We start from the raw sequence: 22,315 nt of genomic DNA, 5'->3' as shown, positions 1-22,315 counted from the left end.
GATTCTTTGTGATGTCCTCTAATCTTATGTCATTGCACAAAGAGCATTTAGTCTTTTGACACCCGAGTTTTTCATGTTTCCTCCACTGCACCAGTGGTGGCTCACACTCAGCTACTAATCCAATGCCCTTTGGAATTTCTTACTTGGGTTCTTTTAACTTGCCACTTCTCTGCCTACTTTCAAATCCCACAACTTTTATCCACACACTCATCTTCTCCAATTTTCCCTTTACTCTCTTAGCATCCACTGTTTATTTTCCTTTATTCAAAGCACTTGGAACATCGGCCCGCATGCAAGGAACTCTACAAAATGAAGGCTGTTACTCTTTAAAATAAAAAAATACATATAATAGCCTGGGTTTTGCAATCAGTGGTGAATGCTTATTCATGTAACACTTATATCTGCCACAAACTTTCCACTACAGGGGATCAATGGTTTGAACGAACAGGGCAAGCAATAGTGTCTCTTCTCAACCAGACTGAAAATTCCTTAGTTAGGTACATAGTGCCTAAACTAGAAATTCTAGGTTAGAATATTTGATGCAATGTAAAATCATATATAGAAAGAGAAATAAAGAAAGATGCGATTCAGAGAGAGACATAGATAAAAAGACAAAGAAATATTAAAAGAAAATTATTAATCTTTTTAAAATCTCCAATAAATAAAATAATGAAGAAATTAGATTCGATGCTTGTAAAAGTAAATTCAGTGCCAGAAAGATTGTCTGATAGCAGTTGAGACTTGTTAATTTGCGTTAAAAATTCACTTAGGACAAGCTCTATTTTTTTCTGGCACCTTTAGTGGGCATTGCCTTTCACGTACATGAATGCTGAATCTCTGTGATACTGTTAAGAGCAAAGCTTGTGGAGAAGATCAAATCAGACAATAGCTTCCTGATATCCGTGTTTAACTGTGCAAGTACAGGTGGTCAAAGTTGCTGTCCAATTTGCTACTTAATAATGGTAAGCACAAATAACCTCACCATTACTCCTACCACAAAATCTGGGCCAATTTTGTTACAGTTATCACCGTGTGAGATTACAAGCAGAAGTTACTTAATCTGGTATACCTCAAAATTAAGAGACTCTATCATAAATATATATTTATACAAGGACACATGTCCTTACTCTGGGTTAGGTGCTTACAATGTCTGGGGATTACAGAGGCATGTAGATGTAACTGAAACGCTCTATCTTCTATGGTTGAAACAATCCTTTAATGAGCAAAATGTGTGCTCAGTTTGTGGTTGCAAGGTCAGTGGTAATAGATTACATTTTATGACAATTTATGTTGCTCACCATGCCACTCTTTAGTTGCTTCTGACATCCGTTATCATCATCCTGGTCAGGTATCTAAAGACCAACTAGTAACAAGTTAACTTAGGAGAGGAAAGGAGGCCCTCAAAAGTGAAACCAACTGGAGAATTCCCCACTCCCTCCCCGTTTGCGGGGGAGTGGGGGCGGGGGGGGGGGGTGTTGTGCAGGAGCGGACACGGACCCGATCAGCACCCCTGATCGGGTTTGTGCCGCCATTTTATGTCGGCGGGTCAATTAAGGCCCGCCCGGTGTGAGGGGGCTCCCTGAGTCAAGGCCTGCGCTCTTTTGCACAGAGCTGCCTCAAGGAGATTAGTTTAAGTTCCCAAAATTTTAATAAAGAAAGGAGAAATTTTTTTTGACATGTCCCCTCATGTGAGTGTCACTTGAGCTGGGACATGTCAATGAATTAAAAAAATTTTTTTTATACAATTGATTAACACTTCATGAAATCTCATCTCGCCCGTGGATGAGTTTCCCTGAAAAATATGATGGCCATCTGGGCTCTTCGTCTGCCCGCCAATCCTAAGGTTGGACGGGCAGCACTGTTTATTAGTTTAATTGATATTTAAATAGCCTTTGACAGTTTGGCGGGGGTGCAGCCGACTTAACTGTGCGCCCACCAAACTGAAAATCTAAATGACTGGTGTCGTCGGGACGCCCGCCTGACGTCACGGAGCGTCATTTTATGCCTCGGCAAGTGGGTCCCACCCCCGCTCACTGAGCCGGAGCTTCAGGCCCAAGATTAAATGAATATAAATGGAAGTTTGGAAATGTCAATCATCTCTGGGAACCTCTGTAATCCAATACCTGAGGCAGGACCACAGTACTCTACAGCATAATTTAGCATCCAACCTGGCTCACTATGAAGCCTGGAATTTTTCCATGACTCCAGATAACTCTGCAAGTAAATGCCGTAACTGGTAGGGTGCTTAGGCTGAATAAATTGCAGTAAGACTGTGGTTTTAGATAGTCAAATTCCCAAGTGGGGTGCCCACGTCTTAGCTCCGATAATTTGAAACCTACAGGGATTGTGCACACATTCCATAATAGGAAAATCTGTTTGTGTGGATTTCTTAGTAGAATATTTTGGAAACTTAAACTTGGCAATGACTTTTTATGGAGGTTAAAAACCCAGCTGAAAAAAATTCAAAGCATCTGATTTAGTCAACAACAGGCTTTGTGTATGAGAACCTGTATTAAATGAGATTGGACTAAGCAAAAGAATGTTTGAGAATTCCCATTTACCGCTAAAGAGGTGGGCCTCTGTCTGCTTTGAAGCAGCACTAGATGCGACTGTGGTTTTTACTACATCTTCAACGGGTTGCATATCAAACAGGTCCAATCGACAGACAGAGTCAATGCAACCATCAGAGGCAGAAAATGGGTCTAACAGATAGAAAAAGAGAAAGATTGAGCAGACCAATTGTAATGACATTGTGATAAAACAGCAAAGGACAATAAAAAGATGACCTCTCATGTTCAAGACATTCCCAAGAACAACACCAATTTCAACAAGACTTGTGTAAATCATTCTTTCTGTGGGCCTGAAAACTATGGAATTCTTAATTTTCCATCATATATATGCACACTTAATCCAGAACCAAGATAGTTGCTTTGATCTAGGACACTGGATATCTAAAGTACGTAGCTGCAATGGAACCAAACTAAGTACAGCATACATTTATCTGAATGGTAAAGAATATCATTTTCCACTTGTAGCTTACCAAAAGAGAATTACAATATTGTAAAGTAATATCCACTTACCATTACATGGAATTCTAATACAATCTGATTCTCAAAACTTACGTTATCTTGAATTATGTATGTATTTATTACTTTCTATTAGTCAGACATCACATTCATGGAGTTATGCAACTAAATGTTGAACCAGTTTGAACCAAATTGAGTACTGAAAAAGTTTCAAAATATGCCATCCTGAGCACCTCTCAAGTACACCTTCAATAAAATTGAGCTGAAATGAACAATTTTTAAAAAGCTGCTTCATCGCCATCATCCATGCTGTTCAAGAGTCACTAACCTTAACTGCTTCCAATTCTCCACTGAGCTTTACATTTATGAAAGTTAACATCAGGTGAGACACTCAAAGTTCAGTTAAAATTCATCAGTGATTATTTTAAATGTGGTAATTTTAACAGCTGTATGTAGAAGAGTACAATCTTCTGAAGTATTGCAGTAGAGTTCATGCTGATCAATGGTTCTTCAAAGGTACTTCAGATATTTATACTTCACAAATCTGTTTATGCTATATACACTTCAGTTGACATTGACCCAGTTTAAATGCAGAAACATTTCAAAAATATGACAAGACACTTACCCCTAACCAGAAGATCTACACTCCAAATGAGAGCAAGGATAAGAAAGAAGAGAATTGAACACTGGAAGATCAAATTTAGGGGGAAGTGGAAAAAGCAAAAAGTCTTCAGGGCCCAGAATGGATGAATTAGATACCCATGCTTTTGTAACCTTTTCAACTTCCTTTTGATTTTGCAATTTTTCTGATTTTTGTAGCTAGGAATGTCTGGATTAGACAAAACCAATACAATGTCTGAATGCACTGGGTTAAGAAGTGACCTGTACATGGGTCTGGGAAAACTGCGCCTTTCTGTTTAAATGGAAGAGGGTTGGTGAGGTAACAGGAGGGAAGGAGGAAATATATTCCACATATTTTCAAGAACCACTCACATAGCTTGCATTTGTATAGTACTGTAAAAATATATGGGAAGAGTGGCAAAAATCAACATTTAAGAACTCTTCTTGGATGCAGGGAGGAAATCGACAAGTGAATAGTTAAAAAGAAAGCACTCCTGCAAATAATAGTTTGACTCCAAACAGAAAACTAATCAGTAGCATGCAAACAAAATGGAAAGCTGCATTATAAGTATTGTATAGTTCTCTCTCTGGGTTTCATTCTGCTCATTAATTTTTTTTTCCACGTACACATACCTATTCTAATAGAACAATATAACTTGTTTAATGAACACTCAGAATGGAAGCTGCTAACTAAATCAAAACACTCAGATCGGGTCAAATTACAAAAAATAATGTTAAAGCAATTAATAAATGACAGCTCAAACTTGAGAGTTGGTTATAACCAACCTTAACTTTTAATTGTGTGTATGTAATTGAAGTAACAGTTATTTTGTATAAAAACTGCAGTCTGGCAATTTAAACCTCCAGGAATAGATTAAGAGAGCACAATGCTTTGCACCATACCGTACCAAGCGGCATTAAAAAAATGTTAAAGAAAAAACTTGTAAAAACAATTATATTTGCAGGTCATATTTGTACATCATGGATCAAAACTAGGCATCGCTATAGCTCAAACTATTTTTTTCTGTAACAGGAGTCTGAAAAATGCAATGCAAGCATGTAAATGAGCTATCAATAAAGCACCATTAAGTAAAACACACTAAACTGTTTCAACACATCTTAAACTTGATCCCAATGTGGGGGAAGGGTGTTGGCAGCAAGGGCAGGAGGCAGCTCTCTTTTAATCAGACACCGAATGCCTTTGAGCAAGATAGCCCCCCCACCCCAGAAGCTCAAAGAAACCCAATAGGGTTTGCTTTAAGGGTTTCTTGCATGGTGAGTCCTCTCTCTCTGCCACTGGGTGGATACCAGCATCAGCAGGGCGAGGCCCATTGGGCCTTCCTGCCATGCACTTAATCAGGGCAGAGGCAGGAAGACAGCAGGGTGCCAACCTCCAACCGCTCTCCCAATTAAATGACACCCCGCCACCAAACTCACAAAGGGAGATGGCATTAAATGCTAGCCAAAGGCACAGAACAGGTAAAGCACACAGAAGGATTTATATCCTTGGAAAACTGTATTGAATGGGGAGGAAGTAGAGAAAATTCTAACTTTTCAGCATTTCTGAAATAATTTCAGAAGAAAGGTTATACTATCAATAAATCTTTAGTAGGGAAATTGCACATAAAGAGGCATTATTTTAAAAACATTTAGTCAGTATTGTAGCTAGAATCTTCATCAATGGACTGTGTGCATTTGAAGATTATGTTGTGACTTCGATACCAAGGATGCAATATTGTAGTATATATCAATATGCAAACCTCAAGAGTTCAATGCATTCAGTTACATAACATACTACATACACTAAATGACAAATTGAAAAGAGAGTTTGGTCGATGGTGTTGGTCGCTCTTTAGTGACAGCAATTTTTAAACCATGCTTTGTGATCAGTCCAAGGTCTCAACTCAAAAACAGTTCTTCGAGTTGTTTCAAAGAGTGATGAAATAGTTGCCACTTTGTCTTATTGTATTGGCAAGAGGACCCAACAACAGTGAAATGATATCCAATTACAGAATCACATCTAAAGTTGGATACTGTTTTGAGTTTTACAAGCACGGGTTGACTGGGTAGAGTCTGTACCTTACCCATTGCGAACAGCAGCTGGGTCACGCTGTTTGATACGATCCGCCAGTCTTTGGGATGTATGGCCTACAAAACTAGCATTACACTGGCACTGAAATTCATACACCACATTACTCATTTGGGTGGTAGACAGAACATCATTTTGGCTTGACGGCAGCATCCGGTTAGTGGCGAATACCACTCATATTGCACTGTATAGCAGTAGCGTGAAACAGCTAGCTTCCCCTGTTGCTCAAATTTTTGAGATACCTTGCCCTTCAGGGTTACCTGAGGTAGACTGGGCACTTTTCAAGGCTGAAAGTGATGGCTTTAGGCCCATTCATGAGTTTGCATGATATACAGTGCAAAATGATCTGATCAGAGTAGCCATTATCACTCAAGATGCCTTTCATGTGTCCCATTTCATCATCAAGCTTGCCTGGTGAGCAAATGGCTCAGGTCCTATTTACAAGGTTGCTGATAAGACCAAGTTTATAGCATATGGAAATGTAAGAATCCCAATGTGTATATTGACCAGTGAAGGTGGGCCTGCGGTAGACCATGGTAGAGAACCTCTGGCAGATTTTTCAAATAATACAACCAAGGAAGGGGAGTTCATTTGACTGCTCAATTTCAAAGGTGAATTTGAGCGCAGGATAGAGCCCATTAAGACATGTAAAGAAATTATTACATACAGCTGCGGATTTAAGTATTGCAAACATATCAGCCACATGCAGGAAATATGGGAGGGGTAGGAGGTCAGGTTTCATTCCATCGGAGATACGTTTCTCATGGAACCCAACAAAAATATTTGCAAGCGCTGGACCTAGAGGGGGTCCCACGGCAACATCATCTATTTAGGCATACATGGTGCCATTAAAACTGAACTCAACTGCGCAAGTTGCCGAGTTCATAAGTTCAACGAATACTGATTCACGCAATGGTAGCAGGTCTAGATCGCCGTGATGTAGTGCTGCAGTGCAAATATCTATGGCTTCCTTAAGATGAATAGGCTAGAAATGTCAAATGAGCACATGGACACAACATTGCTATCAATATGCAAGTCCTGTATAGCTTTCACAAATATGAAGGAAACCTTCACTGTGAATGTGGAAAACTTGCTCAAAACTGGTTGTAACAATTCATCCAAACATTTGGCCAATTCATGTTGTGAATTTCCGTGTCAGTGTGATGCTAGGTACGTAGGCCGCCAAAGACCGGTCGATCGTATCAAACAGCATGTCCCAGCCGCTGTTCGTAATGAGCAAGGTATAGACTGTACCCAACTGGCCCGTGCTTGTAAAACTCAAAAGTGTCCAACATGAGATGTAATTTGGCGTTTGGACAACATTTGCTAAGTAATTCTCAGTGCGCTAAGAATTATGCTGACAACCAATTTAAGATCATCAGTCAAGCTCGCAGACAGAAAGACCATGCACACACATTAGGCCTGTTTCAGCAAAACAAGTGACAGCCATTTGCTAATTCATTCCTCAGGGGAATCCCTTGACCCATCAGGTTGTGTCATTCTCCAATGGCAACGCCTCTACCAATTAAAGTCCACTTGCCAATTAATCAGCACACTCTTCTCATAATAGAAATTGCTGTTTTCCCCTTATATTGGTATTCTTGCAAAGTGTCCTGATGAGTGCAAGATGAAAAGCTTTGATATGTCTCTTTCCACATACCATCATTTTTGCTAACAGTCTCTTTGTGGAACTAAGGGTGTTCTGGAAAATCATTTGTCTACCACATATCCTGCAAACCATGTCATGAGCAGAAACAAAGCTCTACTGCCAAAAAAATTAGAAACACAGATAATTAACATCCTTCCCCACCAATCTGTGTATTGTAAACCCAGCAAATGTTTTCACCTAAAGTGAAATAATTGAATGTGAAACAATGCAGATGACACTTCACCACAAACATATCAAGTCCACCTCACTGCAATATGATGTAAAAATAATTGTTATGGTATACAAAAGTAACTTACCTCCCCATGCATTAGCTACTGAGGTTGATATTGCTGGGGTGCTCTGTACGGTAGGTACAAAAGCTGACTCCAGGTTGAAGATATCGTTGGATAGGGTAGGCGCACTGGACAAGAAATCAAAAAGTTCCAAGTTAATTTCACAGAAAGATTTGAGATAACCCTTTGCCATGGGTTTTTAAAATTTGTTTGTTATGGCATTTCAAGGTTGATATTGGCATGCTATGAAAGCAGAGCTCGAATGGATACCTGTGATATCCAAGCATTGTTCTGCTAGCTTTTTTCTAGATATATCTGCATATCATTGGTCCCTACTGGGGTCCACCGGCAAGTTAATAGGAAAGTATTTTAGCTTTTGCACCACCTTCAATTACCAGTCTTAAATTCCAGAAAAACTTAGGTCCCAGAGTCTTGGAACTTGTCTCCATTGTAGGGAATGCATACTGTCGGCAATAAGAACAGCCCTTATCAATATTAAAGTGCTTTTTGGTAAAAGAAAAAGTGCAGCAGGAGCCAATTTACAGGGCAGATCTGACCCTTTGATTCTTGAGAACACAAAAGGCCAGCTTTGAAAAAATCTTGGAGATGCTGAAGACAAGGACTCAATGTTACTTATACCATCCAATTCTTGGCAATCTGCTCTACTATTTCCTTTATCTTGATATATTAATTATCCAAAATAACTGACAAGAAATTGGGGCAAGTAACTTGGATAAATTAAGCCCAGTGAACTCATAGAGGGTAATTAGCAGACATATCGGGTGTGAATATTAACCATACTTTTGCAAACTATTTACTATGACTACAAAGGACAAGATTACAAATAATCTTGGACAGAATATTGCATGAAGGATGATGCCATGCATGAAACTTTGCACTAGTATCCCATGTAGACTTTTTGGATTTATAAAGAAAGTGAAGGCACATCAACAGCAGCTTCTGTGCTCCTAATATGAACAGAGGATCGGTTTAAGTGCCAGCAACTCTTGCACTGCCGTTACAGTCACGATGTGGCAAAGGCCTCCATCTCTGCTGTCTGACTCTACGCCGAGCCACAGGGTGCCAAATCTAGTGGAATTTTAAAATAAAATTATATTGAATTAAGAAGATGTGGCTCAATCCAATTGATTCTTTTTGCAAAGTTTACAATTCATGTGTTCACATCATCTCACTAAAAATATTCAAAATGTCATTATTAATATGTATATTATACATTTGCCATTATGGATGCAAATTTGTCTCACTTTTTTTAATCATCATAAACTTTAACTTAATCTTAATTTACTGGTTTAAAAGTCAGAATAAAAAATTAGCAATTTTTAGTTTGAACAAGTATGCTGATAGCGGATGTGTTTCATTTTCTGAGTCCCAATAATTTCACTGAATTTCCACACTGGACAATAAATTCACTTTTTAAATTTTCAAACAGTATTAATCGTCCATGACGCATCTCTCAAGATTGTTGGAAGTGGAACAATGAAAGCAGAAGCAGTGCATGCTAAGCCAACAAATTAACATTTATTATACTTTCATCTTGCCCCCAGTGCATTGTTTTGCTTGTCAGCTTATCTTGGGCATTGGTCCATTATAAATTTATAAGTTTAATTTGGATATGTTAATTAAATAACGTGATTTTAAAATACACACCTCATGAACTTGACAGAATTTGAAACACTAACCAAAGACCATTTCATAGATATGCAATTCTGCATTAACTAAAATGACCAGAAGCATCCTTCTACACATATAGGTCAGGAAGGTTTCTCTGCATTTGTGCCCAGATAGACTGCTAATCTGGATGTTTAAAAAACATACTTATAGGAGTTTGGGTGTGAGAAAGTTTCACAATATCCTGCAGTTGCCTTGATCTTCTTCATTCGTGCATCATGCCTTTTGACTGAATGAATCTCCAGCCATGAAACTAGCCACACCTCCAACTCCCAAATGTGAGAAACCTCCAATTGGGCTTATTTAATGGAGTCTCAACATTGCAATCAGATTTTTAGGTGCAGCAGAAAAAAAAGTGCTTTTTTTGATCTTTTAGTTGCAATTTCGTGGGTTTTTAAAATTTGATTCTTGTGACCTGCTCTGTACTTTGCTTTTTTTTAAAATGCATTTTTATAATACTGAAAGTAAGTCGCACTAAAAATTGAAAAGCTTTACCAATTGTACGTTCTTAAAGCTGCTGTACCTGATGAGCATGAATCGTGGTTAAACGAGTTCAAACTTAAACTTTAAGGCTCAAAGAAGAAATATATTGGTATGGATTAGTTATTTCCTTCGGTTGATTTACACCCATTTAAAATATGGGTACATTTTATTGATATTGGAATAATACTTCCACATTTTCTGACGTCTGTAAAATGAACATGTCATTGGGAGCCTTTTTGGGACTTAATTCAGGATTGTGACCATGGAGAAAACACCAGGCCAAACTGACAAATGTCAATTTCTCTTCCAGATGCATCCAGCCTGAGGCATGAACTTTAAGCTTGCTCAAGATTGCTTGCTCAAGATTGCATGCACAAGACTTCACTTTGATTTACCACCTCAATAATGCAATTTAAAAATAAATTAATTAATTTAACTTGATTCTTTCCAATTATAATTTAGATATTCGACCAGCATTGATCCGGGTTTGATAGTGGAACTTTTTTCTGCAACTACTAGCACTTCTTAAGAGGATGAATAGACTGTCTTGGTAAGAAATTGAGCATTGCAGGTGATGAGTCAACTAAAGCTGGTGAGACACCATGTAAGACCACACAAACCTTAGGATGATCTAGCTTGAAATTCATACATGAGCTGCCTGATAGGGAATCAATGTTACTTATACAATCCAATTGTTGGTGATTTGTTTTGCTATTTCTTTTATCTTGATATATGAAATATCCAAAAAAACTGACGTTGTTAAGGCAAGTAACTTGGATAAATTAAGTCAAGTGAACTAATATCGGGAATAATTAGCAGATGTGAATCATTAACCACAGCTACCTCATAGAATTTAATTGAAAGTTGTTAACCTGTTAGCACTTGTTGCTGGTGTGGGTACTGAGAACAGGTCAACTGCTGCAGTTGTACTGATACTTTTCCCTGATGTGGAGCTTGGAGAGACAGTTGTGGATGCTGTTGTTGGCTGGGGTGGCACAGACATTTCTTTATGCCGCTGCTCCTGTTAAGAAGAGAGTTGAGACAAATTTCTCAGGGTGTCCTTGCATGAAATACATACTGGGTAAATAAAGTGAATTTAGATGATAAAATGATGATGAGTATTACCTACCTGCATCAGAAATCCAGGTGTAGGATCGCACTTTGCCTACGTATGCAGAAATTACAGATTAGGTACAACTAGCTAGAGGGATTGAGTTCCAAGCCAAGGACCTGCAAATTCACCATCTTTCAGAGCAGTCTTTAGAACCAAACACTGTCTTGTCTCTCCCTTTAATGGAGCATTACTGGTTATATTACCAGTCACAGCTGGAGTGATACAATTGGCATCACTACGCCTTGGCTTGGTTGAGGGGGAGGGTTGAAAGGAGTTAAAAAAACTCTTCCAAATTTCCATCCAGTGATTCTCCATAGAAAATTCTTGTGTACAAAACCTAGGCAAAGCACAACTTTCTAGTATGTGATGCCCTTTACATTCAAAGTGCCTTCCAACACAATTAGATGGCCACTCTGCAAATATATTAATAACTTTCTGTAATTTGTTGCAGGGCTACGAGGAAAGGACAGGAGAGTGGGACTAGGCAGGCTGAATAATTATGGCACAGAAGGAAACCACTCTGTGATTCCATTCTATGAGACAATCATTGCTCCTTCCCCAATACTCCCAATATTAAATGGATTTTAAAATAACACACAAATATCAATTTTCTAATAAGCACATATTCAACCATCTGAAATGGTTTCCTAATTTAAATTACATTTGGTTTCAAGTAACAGATTACACCACATCATATCACAATAATTAATTTCATCAGTCCCTTCCTCCAGGAGGGATACAAATGGATTTCAAGATCAAATTCTTAAGTAGTGGTGGGAGAAGATAGTGGGAGTTGTTGGGCACATGGCAAGAGCACAGAGAAGAGTGTTTCTTTCAAAAGAAAGTAAAGCCAAGGCAACATCAAGTACCCCGCTGGTCAAAAATCAGAGTTCTAATCAAATGCATCCATATTTCTCTTTGACTGATCACTATGATCTCACTAATTAAAATTCTTAATCCATCAGACCACTAAGAATACATGGATCTAATCTTTACACTAACATGAATAGTGCTTATTTTGGTATAAAATTACGCAGGCCTGGTGGAATTTAAGCAGCAAAACTTAAAGGCAAATGAGGGCGGAAAAGAATTAAATTTAAGATCTAAATCCTGGGTCTAAGATTCTGAAACCTGAATAGGGGTAGGTCACTTAAGCCCATTTTGCCATTTCACAGGATCCATATAACTGCCTTTGCTCATATCTCATGGTACCTTTCCATAACAAAATTTTACATCTGAGATTGACAGAATTAGCTATCAATTATCATTTGTGGAAAGAGTTCCAAAATTCTATCAGCCTTTGTGCGCATAAGCACTTCCTAATCTCGTCCGAAAGGATTGACAATAAATTTTTGACTATGCACCCTAGTTCCACACTCCCCAACCAGCAGAAATAGTTTAATTGTATCTACCCTACCTGTTCCCCTTAATATCTTGAAAATATAGATCAATTATCCTTTAACCAAAATCTCAGGGAATACAACCGTGATATGTGTAATCTCTCCTTGAAAATTAACCCTGCCATGGAGTCCAAGTATCATTCTGGTAAATGTGCACTGAACTCCCTCCAAAGCCAATATATCCTTCCTAAGGAGTGGTGCCCAGAACTTTTTGGTGCTCTGGTGTGGTCTAACAAGGACTTTGTATAGCTGAAGCATGCTCTTACTCTCTTATAATCTTTTTTAATTCATTCATGGGATTTGGGTGTCGCTGGCTAGACCAGCATTTATTACCCATCCCTAATTGCCTTTGAGAAGGTGGTGGTGAGCCACCTTCTTAAACTGCTGCAGACCATGTATTATAGGAACACCCATTGTGCTGCTAGGAGGGAGTTCCAGTCTTTTTTAAACATCAATCTAGTCTTCTGTATTTTAAGGCCACTAGTCCGTCATTTTTTGATCATTTTAAGGACCTGTTCATGACATTTTAATGATCCATGTACCTGGACCCCAAGTCGCTTTTGGCCTTCATTGTTTCTACCTAACCATTTAGGAAGTATTCTATTCAATTCATCTTAGGTCCAAAGTGCCACCCAACTACACTGCTCACAATGCCACCTATATGAGATGTTAAGCTGAGGCCCCATCTGCCTCTCAGGTGGATGTAGAAGACTCCATAACACTATCTTGAAGAGGAGCAGGGGAGGTATCCCAGTGTTCTGGCTAAGATTTACCCTTCAATCAATGTCACATACAAAAAAAAATCATCTGGTTATTATCACATGCCTCTTTGTGGAAGTTTGCTGAGCGCCATATACCTACCACATTTCATAGTACAACAGTGACTATACTTCAAAAAAATGACTTCATTGGCTGTAAAGTGCTTTGAGACATCTGGTGGTCATGAAAAGTGCCACATAAGTGCAAGTCTTTCTTTCTTTTGATCTTGATGCCATCAGCAAATTTGGATTTGTAGCTTTCTATCTTAAATCGTTAATATATACGATGACTAGTTAAGGCCCCAACACAGATTCTTGCAGGACACTACAAATCGTGTGTTGCCTACTCATTATCCCTACTATCTCCAGCCACTCAGAAATTTCCAAACCAGGTCAATAACTTGCCTTCGATTCCATGAACTTCAACTTTAGCTAAAAGGCTCTTAACAAGGGACATTATTAAATGCCTTCTGGAAGTCCACATAAATAACTTCCATGCCCTTGTCCGTGGACAGAATTTTATGGCCCCGTTTTGGCAGGGGCAGGGCTGTAAAATGCAACGAGCCATTCAAAAATTCATTGACTTTGGCGGGACCATAAAACCCCACCGGTGTAAAATTCCACCCCACTACTTTAACCACCCCTTCAAAAAAATTCAACCCGATTCATCCAGCGTAACCTACCCTTTACAAATCCATGCTGATTCTCTCTGGTCAGTTGAAAATTTTCACAGTCTTCACTCACCCTATCCTAAAATATAGACTCCAGCAATTTCTGGGCAACAAATGTTAGGCTAACTGGTCTACAATTCCCTGTTTGTCACTTTTCTTAAATGGAGTGACATGCACAATTATCCAATCTAAAGGAACGGCTCATGAGTTGAGTGATCTTTGGAAGATTATAAATAAAAACAGAAAACACTGGAAAAACTCAGTGGGCAGAATTTTCTGCCTGCCGGGCGGGCGGACCCGACCCAATCTCCGGCAGGCGGGGAGACGACCCCTACCGGAGAAGTGGACCCCGCTGCCATTTTATGTGGGCGGGCCAATTAAGGCCCGCTCAGCGTGACGTCTGGTGGGAAGTGCTTCTTGTGCGGGCGGGGGAGGGGGTTTTTCCCCAAAAGCAAGAGTGCGCTCTTTCGCGCATGCACATGAAAGAGCGCACATCTCCCTGAGGCTAAGTGCTGCCTCAGGGAGATTGCTTACATCTTTAAAAAGATTAAAAATAGAAAGAAAAAAATTCCCTAACATGTCCCTCTCATGTGACAATGTCACAGGAGATAGGGCATGTTCATAAATTACAGTAAGACTTTATTAAACATTTTAGAACCCTGCATGAAACCTCATCCCGCCGGTGGATGAGGTTTCATGCCTTTTCTATTTACTGCCAGGGCTCCTGGCCTGCCCGCCAACCTTAAGGTTGGATGGGCAGGTCCTTTAATTGTTTAAGTGACTCTGTCAATGGCCTCAATTGGTGATTGACAGGTCGGCAGGCGCACAGCTGATTTTGCTGTGCCCCCGCCTTCCTGAAAATTTAAATGGGGTGGGATGACGTTGGGGGTATTGCCTGATGTCATCCTGCATCATTTTACGTGCTCGCCGACGGCAAAATTCTGCCCAGTGGGCCTGGCAACATCTGTGGAGAGGGAAACAGAGTTAGTGTTTTAAGTCTGTATGACTTCTTCAGATAGGGCACCTAGAACATCTGGAATGTTCTCACCTACTTCCTTGAAAACCCTGGGATGGAAGCCTCCTGATCCTGGAGATCTGTTATCCTCTAGTGCCATTAATTTTATTAGTTATTTTGCTTATATTAATTTTGATGAGCCTGTCCCTGATACAATGTTAGTTTCTTTTGGGTGTCTGGCATGCTGACCTCTTCTACTGTAAATACTGGCACAAAGTAATTACTCAGCAGGTCCGTAATTTCCTTATTTTTGTCGACATATCACCACAATAGTATCAGTTTACAAGGGGCCCATATTGCTCTTAACCACCTTCTTTTTCCTAATTGTAAAATTGCATGTTGATTTTGATATCCCTTACAAGTTGCTTTTCATGCTTTCTTTTTGTAGCTCCTACTATCAATTTATTCTTTCCTGGGATCTCTAGCAATGCCAGCATTTGTTGCCCATCCCTAATTGCTCCCTTAAGGCAAATGAGAGTCAACCACATTGCTGTGGTTCTGGAGTCACATGCACGCCAGATCAAGTAAGGAAGGCAGATTTCCTTCCCTAAAGGGCATTAGTGAACCAGATGGGGTTTTACAACAATTGATGATGGCTTCATGGTCACTATTACCGAGACTAGCTTTCATTCTATATTTTTTCTTTGAATAATTACATTTTATTAATTGAATTTAGCTGTTATCCTTTGCTGTTCTTTCTACTTTTCCCAGGATCAATGTTTTTTTTTGCATTTTCGTATGCTTTTTCTTTTAGTATTATTTTTTCTCTTTAGTCAACCACGGCTATCTTTTTTGGCAAGTAGAGCTCTTGTCCCACATGAAATTCTTTTTCAAACATCTCCCACTGATCTTCTGTCATTTTACCCATAAACAGATTTTCCCAGTTAATTGTAGATAGTCACTGCCTCATCCCATTGAGATCAGTCATATGTAAATCTAGAATCTTAGTAGCTGTTTCTTCATTTTAAATACTACATTGAGCTTGATCTTATTACAATCGTGGTTAGATATATGTTCACATATTTAAGCTTTTAACTAAATCTGGCTCATTACTCATTACTAAATCTAATATGGCATGCCCCCTTTTTGATTCCAGAGCATATTGATGAAAAAAAACATCCAGGATATGCTCAGGAATTCCCTCATATAGGTCAGAAAGGTAAAGTTAAAATTCCCCATTAAAATCACTCCGCCTCTGCTACATGCTTGTTCAATCTTTGCATTTATGCATCTACCACATCACAGCTGTTACCAGGGGCCTATACACAACTCCCACTATAGTCTCAAATCCTTTTCTGTTTTTTAATTCTACCTATAAAGATTCCGCTATCTGTTTATGTCTCATTATATCCTCTCTTACCACTGAAGTAATTTCACCTTTAATCACCAAGCTTAGATTCTAAGGTTAATCTGAAGCTCAAAAACTGGATTCATAATATTGGTATGGTTAAGATGTCCACCCGACTGTGAATACGGCATTATGCAGTTATTTACTGGGTACATTAATTTGGCAGTCATTGTCAGAATGCTTTCTTGTCAATTGTAATTAATGTTCTGACAATGAATGACTAAATATTCAACTCTTTCTATAGTAGATTTGGTTCAACACAGATTGCCAGCCTGCTAATTTAAAATGATAATATAGAGTTTAATACCAAGTAATGAAAAGGCTGGAATGGGAGATATCCATTGCAAATACTGAACTGAAGAGTAAATTTAACTACATCTTAATTTCTCCATTACTGTCTCCTTAAACTCTTCAATGTTTCTCCACTCTCACTTCTAACAAGTGCATGGAGCTCAAAGTTTCTATCTTGATGACAAAGGAGTCTCGATATTCAGCTACCTTTGCTGCTTCACCCATCCCACCAAGCCAACAGCACCCAGCACCTTCCCCCTGCCAGGTTTCCTTGCATACCCCGCCTCTGAGTCTGCATCTCTTGCTAGTTAAAGGTGCTATCCAAATACAAGTTCTTGCATTGCTGCTTTTGTAATCTCTAATCAGATGGCTGCTAGCATATCTATTTTGAACTATAACCCAGAATTTTACAAGTCACATCAGAAGTTAGTAAAATTGGGCAAAGCAAGGTTGAGGTGATTGATATTTGCAATTCCAGGTCAAAACAGGTTTCAGATTTGGCGAGAAGGCAGTTTTTCAAGTCATAAAAAAGTATTGAGGAACAGTGTCAACACAAATAAACATATGTTGAAGTAATTTCTCACTGCTTATTTTTGACAGAACTGAGTGCCCAAGTAAGCTAAGTTTGGTTAAAACATTTGGAATAAGATGTTGGTGTTTAATAAGGAGGAAGAAGCCACGAACCTTGAGAGCTTGTAGCCTAGCCTGTTCCTCTTCCAGAGCTGCTTGTTTTTCCCGCTCATCAACTTTACTCAAAGACATCCCTGTGTTGGAAAGAGTGGAGACTGCATTTGACAAAGTAGTTGCTCTGTGGAGTGGAAGGAAGACAAGTTTAAAAATAAATTGCTGCTTTACTGCTAATGTAGTTATTTGAAAATATCAGTGAGCTCCTCCTTTTTGGAGTGAAGGCTTTTTATTAAAATCCAAAATGGAAAATAAATCTTTAGATAAAAATTTACTGTGGAGGGAAACAGACTCTGATTAACTGCAAAATGAATCTCACTCAGTGAAATTACTAGTTTTATTTGAAATTTTAATACCAATCTGAGGACAGCAAGAATTAATCAGCTTTGATGAATCCATGCCACATAGCTTAGAACTATTGAGAGGCACAGAGTACAAAAGTAAGGAAGTTATGGTGAACCTGGTCCAGCCTCAACTGGTGTATTGTGTCCAATTGAGCACCACACTTTAGGAAGGATATGAAAGCATTGGACAGAGTGCAGAAAAAATTTACAAGAATGGTTCCAGGTATGAGGAACTTCAGTTATGTAGATAGATTGGAGAAGCTGTGGTTCTTCTGCTTAGAGAAGGTTGAAAGAAGATTTGATAGAGATGTCCAAAATCATGAGAGGTTTAGACAGAGGAGATAAAGAGAAATTGTTCCCACTGGTAGTAGGATCAAAAACCAGAGAAAGCTGATCTAAGGTAAACGGCAAAAGAACAAAAGGTGACATGAAGAAAAACTTTTCTTTAAAAAAAAGTGAGTGGCAAGGATATGGAATGCACTACCCGTGAGTGTGGCAGAGGCAGATTCAATTGTGACTTTCAAAACGGAATTCAATAATACCTCAAAAGAAAAAAAAATGCAGGGCTACAGGGAAAAGGAGGAGGAGTGGGAGTGGCGGAGTTGTTTCTGCAGATGACCACAGACACGATGGGTCAAATGGCCTCCTTCTGTGCTTTAACCATTCTACAATTCTATGACCCCAGTGTTGCACAAGTTGAAGCACCTATCAGAAGTCAGGAAACTTCTGAAACACCCAAGTTAACATATTATTTCAAGTCTTGTGATGTAGTGATGGTAAAAATTGTAACCATTGAATGCTGTATAACATACAGGTTAGGAAAACATGTTAGACAACAGAGTCATATAGAGACAACCATATCTTTCTGGAGAGGTTAACATAGTTGTTTTCAAAGGCTTTTAAAGCTTAATGCTGAAACCAAAAACTGTGCCTTGTAAATTACAAATTGCTTATTTTACTGTTATAAATAATTAAAAATTGTCTCTGGGTCAACAATAACTTGTTATGTTAAAGGTGCTGTATAAATACAAAATATCCCATGGCAATTCACAGGGGCATTACGGAATAAAATATGAGTCTGAACCACATTTGGCGAAATTAGGTCAGGTGACCAAAAGCTTGGTCAAAGAGGTAGGTTTCAGGCAGCATCTTAATGAAAGAAAAATAGAGAGGGTAAGAGGTTTAGGGAGGGTATTCCAGAGTTTAGGGCATAGGCAACTGAAGGCGGGGTCACCAACGGGAAAGATTAAAATTAGGGCTGCTCAAGAGGCCAGAATTAGAACAGCATGGATATTTCAGAGGGCTGTGGGGCTGCAGGAAATTAAAGAAAGGGAGCGGCAAGGTTATAGAGAGATGAGAAACGGGGATGTGAATTTTAAAATCAAGGTGTTGTTGATCGGGAGCCAATGTAGATCAGCAAGCATTGGATGATGGGTGAACAGAACTTTGTGCACACCAAGACACAGAAAAGAGAGTTTTGGATGACCTCACGTTTATGGGTACAATGTGTAAAACCAGTCATGAGTGCTTGGAATAATCAGGTCCAGAGGTAATAAAGATACGGCTGAGGGTTTCAGAAAACGAATGGAGGCAGGGATGAAGTCAGCTATGTTGCAGAGGTGGAAATGCAGTCCTAGTGATGAGACAAATACAGTCGGAAGCAGATGTCAGGTCACATTGTGAACCAAGGGCAGGATTTTATGGCCCCTCCCGCCAGTGAGTTTGCAGGCGGAAGGCTCCATACAATTCCCCAGTTGGCCTTCCTGCCACCTCCCCAATCTGTCCACAGTTCTATGTGAGACCTAGAGCAGCCGACGTGCCCTCGGTACAACTGAGGCCCTTAAGTAGTATTTATTGGTCAAGCAAAGGCCGCTTTCCACCTCGTCTCAATTTTGAGGCTGGCAGGAGGAAGGGGAAGCCTAGCAGGTCATCCTGCTTGGGCTCAGGAGACACGTCCCTCAAGGACCCCCTTCCACATGGTGCACTTCCCCCCTACCCCCACTAGCATCTCCACCCCAATGTCTGACCCTCCCAGGTGCTCCCTCTCCCTGGCCTCTCCATCAAGATACTGAGCCTTCTCCCCAGTACCTCTCCTCCCGGGTCAGGCCTCCCTACCTGCCATGAGAACCCCCCTACTGCCACCATCCCCAACTGCACTTACCTGGTCCTGGACTCTGGGACTTGGAATCTGGGGACTGTTTGTAGTCCAAGTCTTGGCCACCAGCTCTGAGGTGGGACTTCCACCCAAATGAGGGGCAGAGGTCCCACTTCCAGTCAATTAGCGCTCCTTGGAGCATTAAATGGCCGTGAGGCTGCTGTGATCAGCAGGGCACGCAGCTCCACCGACTCTGAGTGGCAGGGCAGGAAAACCCCACTACACGAAATATCTTGCCCCATGGGTGCAAACAGACTGGCTTAATCTCAGACTGTTGCCAGGGAGAGGGATGAAGTCGGTAGTAAGGGAATGAAGTTTGGAATGGGGACCAAAAACAATGGCTTCAAGTTTCCCAATATTTCACTGGAGGAAATTTCTGTTTATCCCCTGCTGGATGATGCATTCTGATAATTTAGTGGAGGAATCAAGCGAGGTGGTGGTGAGGCAGAGCTGGATGTTAGAAGAGTACATATGAAAACTAACACTGTGCATTCAGGTGATGTTGCCAAGGGGCAGCATATAGATGTAGATGGAGAGGAGGAAGCAAAGGAGAGATCCTTGGGGGACATGGGAGGCAATGGTGCGAGAGTAGGAAGAGAAGCCATCGCAAGTGATGCTCTGGCTACAATTAGTTAACTAAGAATGGAACAAGGTGAGAGCAGTCCCACCCAGACAACAGTGGACAAGGAGAGTGTGGTCAACTGTTAAAGGCTGCAGACAAGTCGAGAAGGATGAGGAAGGAAAGCTTACCTTGTCACAGTTACATTGGAAATGATTTGACTTTGATGAGAGCTATTTCGGTACTGTAGCAGGGGTGGAAATTTGATTGGAGGGATTTAAACATGGAGTTCCTGGAAAAATAGGAATGGATTTGGGAGGCGACAACATGTTCAAGGATTTTGGAGAGGAAAGTGGGGTTGGAGATGGGGCATAGTTTGCAAGGATTGCGAGGTCAAAGGTTGGTTTTTTGAGGAGAAGCATGATTAGAGTAGACTTGAAGGAGAAGGAGACAATAGCTGAAGTGGGAGAACCACTAACAATCTTGGATAATATCGGGAACCAGGAGAGGAAGTTGGGTGGTCAGCAGTTTAGTAGAAATAGGATCAAGGGAGCAGGAGGTGGGCCTCATGGACAAAGTGAGCTCAGTGGGGGCATGAAGGGAGAGAGGAGGGAAATTAGAAAAAGGTGCAAATTCAGGACTAGGGCATGGGGCAGCAGAAGTTTGTCCAGGTTGGCTAGTGGAAGGGAAAGACGCAGCTGAAGTAGCTGATTGGGGGTGTCTGGATCTCAGTGATAAAGAAATCCATGAGCTCTTTGCACTTATTGGGGGATGAGGGCAAGTGGGAGGAGTTTAAGAAGACGGTTTGCTGTAGAGAAAGGAGTCTGGGGGTTATCCAGCATTCCAGGATGACCGAGCATAAAACAGATGCAAAGTACAAAAAAATTGGAGTTAGAAGAGATTTAAGAATCCACTTCAATCATATGCATCACCAACTGGATGCTGATCATGGGGCAGCTTTAGCCAAAGCCTCGAGAATCCTGTGGTGGCTGGGTTAGTAGGATTCCTGGCATACACCAGACAGTTTTGTTGTAAAACTTAACCGTACAATATCTAGAAATCTGAAATATTTAGTGTTTAAGAGGACTCAGTTGTGCAATGACAAAAACAACTCAGTCTTAAGAGTCAGAATGGTTACAGCACAAGAGGTAGTCATTTGCCCATTGTGTCTCTAAAAGAGAAATTCACCTAGTACCATTCCCTACCCTATAGCTCTGCACTTTTTTCCTTTTCAGAATATGATCCAATTCCCTTTGGAATGCCACCCTATTGAAGTTCCAGCCAAGCTCTCCAGTTAACGGGAATCAAATATGGGATCTTGCTTGTATTGTTTTTAATTATGCAATGAATTTATGCTGTAGGAAATTAGGAAAGCTCCATAAACAATGTTAATGACGTGTTTTCCCAGTTAACCTTCTTTAGCACGAGCTGATTTTCAAGAATTGTCGCGTATTTCTACATCAGTACTTGGATTTTAAGGTTGTACACCAAAAAAGTTTTAGCATTGTTGCAAACCCTTTGCCTACTTAATTTATAATTCGATTACATTGCTTCAGGTTATTAGATTATAACTTTCTATATCTCCCCACCAATATGCTTGAAAGCGCCTTTCTTCTACTGTTGTCAACCATTTCTTCCAAAACTGCATGCTATGTGACCAATTTTTCCAGAATTCTGGTCAGACAACTCATTCTGGTCAAATTTCAGCTTACAATTCTCTTCACTTCCAATCACTCCAACATGGGCATCACAGGAATAACAAACTAGGTGACTACAATCATGATAAACTATCCTTCCCCCATCCTACCCAACTTACCTTCGAACTTTGATCAACCACAGCAACTTCCTCCAACAAAGTCCCTTTGTCATCCTGCTGGGTGGAACTGCCCTTGTCTGGTTCCATTCTTGTCTACTTGTATTGTAGCCAGAGAATCACCTGCAATAGCTTCTCTTTCCACTCCTGCACCATCATCTCACTCCAAGGATTTAACTTTTTATTTGTCAACTATGCTGCCCCTTGACAATATCATAGGCGATCAGTGTGAAAATACATCATCAGGTTCCACATGCAAACTGATGCCACTCAGCTTTATCACAGTAACACCACTGTCTGATTTGCCACATTGC

At 40.1% G+C, this 22,315-nt stretch overlaps 1 protein-coding gene across 11 annotated transcripts in view; it reads right to left on the bottom strand.

Annotated features, from left to right (window-relative positions):
* si:ch211-200p22.4 (phosphatidylinositol-binding clathrin assembly protein) overlaps window positions 1-22,315 on the bottom strand; it is a 162,823-nt gene that overhangs the window by 46,021 nt on the left and 94,487 nt on the right. For 4 of the 11 annotated variants that reach the window (XM_041195488.1, XM_041195491.1, XM_041195492.1 and 1 more), the window contains exons 10-14: window positions 17,131-17,254; window positions 10,979-11,014; window positions 10,722-10,870; window positions 7,702-7,805; window positions 2,562-2,702 (exon numbers count right to left, since the gene is read on the bottom strand). In XM_041195488.1, the coding sequence (XP_041051422.1) occupies window positions 2,562-2,702; window positions 7,702-7,805; window positions 10,722-10,870; window positions 10,979-11,014; window positions 17,131-17,254 (554 nt within the window). Of the gene's footprint in view, window positions 1-1,329; window positions 1,364-2,561; window positions 2,703-7,701; window positions 7,806-10,721; window positions 10,871-10,978; window positions 11,015-17,130; window positions 17,255-22,315 lie in introns of those variants that run through there. The other 7 variants (XM_041195493.1, XM_041195494.1, XM_041195495.1 and 4 more) reach the window with 5 other exon arrangements.

The sequence above is a fragment of the Carcharodon carcharias genome, chromosome 9 (assembly GCF_017639515.1).
Source record: "Carcharodon carcharias isolate sCarCar2 chromosome 9, sCarCar2.pri, whole genome shotgun sequence".
Classification (NCBI taxonomy): domain Eukaryota; kingdom Metazoa; phylum Chordata; class Chondrichthyes; order Lamniformes; family Lamnidae; genus Carcharodon; species Carcharodon carcharias.
Note: the sequence above shows the minus strand (reverse complement) of the source record. Positions and strands in the feature narration are given on the sequence as shown.